The 4,772-nt window shown below is 41.5% G+C and overlaps 1 protein-coding gene across 1 annotated transcript; it reads right to left on the reverse strand.

Annotated features, from left to right (window-relative positions):
- Nucleotides 1-637: 637 nt before the first annotated feature.
- LOC134290242 (uncharacterized protein K02A2.6-like) lies at nucleotides 638-2,771 on the reverse strand. Its single transcript, XM_062857317.1, has 2 exons — nucleotides 2,196-2,771; nucleotides 638-1,741 (listed from the first exon to the last, which is right to left on the reverse strand). The coding sequence occupies exons 1-2, from the start codon at nucleotides 2,769-2,771 to the stop codon at nucleotides 638-640; spliced, it is 1,680 nt and encodes a 559-aa protein (XP_062713301.1).
- Nucleotides 2,772-4,772: the final 2,001 nt, after the last annotated feature.

Raw genomic sequence — 4,772 nt, forward strand, 5'->3', positions numbered from 1 at the left:
CCGTTGGACTCGCATCAGCAATGACAATGCACAGATCCTGGGGGTCGTAGTACCCCAAAAATGGCGTCTCACATAGCGATGATTTGATGTCGTTGAAAGCTCGTGCATGTTCAGCTTGCCATTTGAACCTTTCTCCGGTCCGTAGAAGGTTTCGAAGTGGCTCTGTCTTATCCGCCAGTTTTGGTATAAATCTCCCCACATACGTTACTAATCCCAAAAAGCTTCGTAGTTCACTAACGTTGTTTGGTTCTCTAAATGATCCGATTGCTGCAATCTTGCTCTCTGTTGGCCTGACCCCTTCGCTCGACAATTGGGTTTTTAAATTTTGAAAAATATATTGATTTTTCGATTTTATACGAAAGAGCACCTTTTTCTGAGCCACTATGATTTTGGTCAGATTATTAGAACCTTATTTTGGTACCTAAAATCAATTTCAAAGAAATTTTCTGAAATCACCTTTTGACAGCTGGGCAACCGTTTGACAGCTCCGCCCAGTACGAAATGCGACGAGGGGTGATTCGACAAATCGCTCCCATACAAATTTCAAATTGATTTTTAAATAGGTTCCCGGGCTCCAAAATTCATGAAAATTTGGATTTCGGCTCAGTTTGATGTGCAGATTCAGAATATCGAATTATCACAACACCGTTAAAGTAGCCAATTCATGACCCAAAAATTCCAGTCGTGTTGCATTAAAATCGCACTTGTCTTCATTCAGAAGAATATCGAACTGTCTTAAGCGAGCCATGACTTGAGCCAATCTTTCGTCATGTTCTTGCTGAGTTCGTCCAGTCACCATAATATCGTCTAGGTAGACCACTACTCCCTCGAGTCCTGCGAAAATTGATTCCATGACTTTTTGGAATAACTCGGGAGCGCAACTTATTCCAAGCATCAACCGTTTGAATCTGGAAAGACCTTGCTTTGTAATGAAAGTCGTGATTCCCCTTGATCGCTCGGATATTTCGACCTGGTGGTACGCCTCTTTGATGTCGAGTTTTGAGAATCGTGTCGCTCCAGTGATTCCTCCAAACAATTCTTCAACGATTGGCAGCGGATGCGTTTCTCTGATGACGGCTTGATTTGCACGACGCATATCCACGCAGAGCCGAACCTCTCCATTGTCCTTCAAAATAGGGACAATGGGAGATACCCAGGCAGACGGTTTTTCCACACGCTCGATGATGTCTTGGCTCAGTAAGTACTGCAGCTTTTCAGCAACCTTATCCTCCAAAGCAAAAGGTGCCCGCCGATACGGCTGTTGTACCGGCTTAACGTTTGGATCAATCGAAATCTCAACCAATACGCCCTTTATTTTAGGAAAAGTCGGAGCATGCTGGTGGATCGATGCTACGCCATAACCAATTTTCAGCACTTTAAGTTGCTTTGCTGTCTCGTCTCCTAGCAAACATTGCTTCCCGTTTTCAGCAATGTAAAACACCGCTTCCGCTTTTTGATCTTCTGCCTCAATTTCTGCTGTAAACATTCCAGTTATGTTCAAAGGGCGATCTGAGCCATACGCCTTGAACGAACGATCGGGATGTTGGCTGAACCTTACATTTGCTCCACCTTTCTGAAGTTTAATCCAAGTCTGATGATCAATCAGATTCGCAGCTGCACCCGAGTCTATGGTCATCAGGATTCCAATACCGCCCACCTTGAACCGAAACCGATTTTCTCCCATCACACAGCAAATGTCTTTGTTGGTCTCACGAGCTGCTCGATCTTCGAAAAGGTTGGTCTGTTCCCCGGAATCACAGACAGCTTTAATGCGTTTCGATGCCGGTGGGTTTTCTGCTACATCTTCGATCGGTCGCTTTGTACACCACTTAGCAAAATGACCCAAATTTCTGCATCGCAGACATTGTGCATTCTTGGCAATGCATTCGGGGCCGCCCTTGAGATGGCCGCGACGTCCGCAGGCGAAACAAATCCTGGTATCCTGGTTCGGTGTCCACTGTTTACTTGCAGAAAATGATCGATCTTGTACCCGGGCTGGTCGGTAGTTGTTTTGGATATCTTGGTTTTCTCTTGTCTCGTATCTGAATGGCCTTGCTCCGGATGCCTGACCTCGTCCATATTGTCGACGGGAATCCTCTTTGCGGGACAAAGAACCTGTTTCCAGTCGACTTCCAGGGGCCTTGCTGTCCTTGTGAGTTCACTTTGTTGACCGTTTCCGGAAATTTTGCACCGACCTCGTCCTTATTCGTTAGCTCTTTGCACTGTTGCTCAACGTCTTCGATCGTCTTTCCAATCGCTACCACTTCCTCCAAAGGTCGATCCTTTTCCAATATCTTCTTCCGAAGCGTGGATGACAGGCACTTTTCAGCAATTTGGTCGATTATCATGGTGTCCATCACAGTCCCTCCTGCCAGATCAAAGTCGCATCTGCTGGCTTGCACCCGAAGCTTCATGACAAAATCGCCAAAACGCTCCCCTGGCAGTTGAGCGATTTGACGAAAGACGTGCCTTTCGTAGGTTTGTCTGCGACATGGTTGAAAATGTGAATCCAGTTTCTGTACGGCAATATCGTAAAACGGGGGGTCCGGAGTAACATGGGGAACGTCGTGAACTCCTGGCAAATTGTCAAAGATATCTTGTAGATCGGGCCCACCGAGGTGAAGTAGCTGATTACGCATTTCCCGTTGACCCGTAATCCCAGACGCCGTTAGGTAATATTCGAGGCTTCGCTTCCATTTTCGCCATTCAGTTTCCAGCTGTGACTGGTCCACCTTGGCATCAAACTGTTTCACCGGTCTGAATGCCTCCATGTCCTACTGAAAAAAAAAAACATCAATTCAAAATCCCAGAATTTTATTTTTTTCCTTGTTTCACTAGTGCATTTTCAGTGTATTTTCAAGCCCAAAAATATCAGTTCCAAGTTATTATCATTATACATCTTGTGAATTGCCGTAAACATGCCTTCTTTCATAAACCCATCGCTTTTGTTTTTAAATAATTTGAATTCCCAAAATATAACTAAATAAACATCTGTCACACCCCTTAAGTGCTACAGATTGAATCCCGCGACTGATGCACGCTATACTGACGCATCAACTCAGCATGCACCTGTATGTAGTGTGGTGTACTGTAAAAGATAAGTGACACTTCGACACACGACCACTAGTGGGAGTTTTTCCTCACACATGACTGCACGTCAATTGCATCAGGCTATTCAGATTGCATATGCAAATATTACCCACTCGAAATTGGGTAAAACGGGTAAATAATGATAAAACTAACGTCCGGGGTAATAGTGCAAATGTTTTCCTCACAGTTTCACTCACAACTGCATCTACAAAAAAAACATACATTTGAACGTGATTACTACTATTGCCGTTTCAAACTTGCTTTAAATGTAAAACTAAACAAAAAAAGTTATATTTTGATTTTTTTAAAATTTTATTCCCTTCTCTGTATAACTTTTTTCCTGGTGGATCTGATGTTCATTCCATTAAACTCCACCCTCAATCCGAACAACCCATTAATGAAATCTTTTCACAACTTCCAGTCCGTTCAATTTTCTAAACCTTTTCCATAGATGAATCCGGAACTCGGCCCATTTCATCGCATGATCACATTTTTTTTTTTATTTTAAGGATCCAGCAGTCAGCTCATTCCTCTTTACCAGTGATTCCGAAACTTGTCCCCTTTCACTCATCATTCAAACTTCATTGCTACTAGAAAATTCTTCTGAAACTTTTCTGTTCTATTTTCTTACCAAAGTACTAGTGAATCCGGATCTCGTCCCATTTCACTAATTTCAATCAAATCAATTCATTTAAAAGGGTCTGAAGGATTTTTCTTGCAGTTTAATCTAATCATTCGACTGCTTTTATTTATCCTACACTGCAAAAATTCCACACGTTTTTATTGGCAAAATCCATGAATTTGTTTTATAAATTTTATTTGTGCACTCGTTTTCCACGCTGGATCACAAATAAAATCTATGGACCTTATATAAACTATGCGTGTATACACATGAAAAAGGGTTATCTATGTGTAGAAACACATATTATCATATTTTGACAAATTTCAAAAATCTATGTGTGCGACACATGCATAAAAAATTTGCTTTTTTTTTTCAGTGTAGTGAATCCGGATCTCGTCCCATTTCACTATCACCACTATTCTTCTTATAAGTGTAGCCAACCGCTTGGGCAATCTTGATTAAAATTTCAATCGTTCCTTCACTAGGTGCCTCACGATCAAGGCCACGCCATAATAAAATATAAAAAAAAAATGACTTACCCGTCTTGGCGCCGACCTCATAATGCTAATGTAAATACTCACTGCGGATTCATTGGAACACTTTTTTTTTTGTTTAACTCTAAACCAATGTTTCCAACAAAAATGATGGCGACTATCATCTCTCGAAATTGGCTTTTTCCTTCAGCAGCATTTAACTCATCCATTCATTCGAACAATTGCATTTGAAAATTTCACAATCAATACAGAACCCAATTATTAACAGCCTCCAAAAAAAATTGAAATCTCAACCATCAGCAACATTCCACTAATACGCTCTAACAAATGACTCTTTGTACACGATGTCGGCTGGTGTCACTAACACAATTGGTTTTCGCAGGTTATCATCATGTATTACACTCCATTTGTTCTGTCTCTTATAATCATCATTCCCACACTTATACACTTAAACTTCGTGCCATCTAGTTTGCACGGGCCGCCCTCAAACGGTTCACTTTTGCGCTCACACTTTTCATGCAATTGGGTTTTTAAATTAAGAAAAATATATAAATTTTTTGATTTCA

This window comes from Aedes albopictus, chromosome 3, assembly GCF_035046485.1.
Source record: "Aedes albopictus strain Foshan chromosome 3, AalbF5, whole genome shotgun sequence".
Taxonomy (NCBI): Eukaryota; Metazoa; Arthropoda; class Insecta; order Diptera; family Culicidae; genus Aedes; species Aedes albopictus.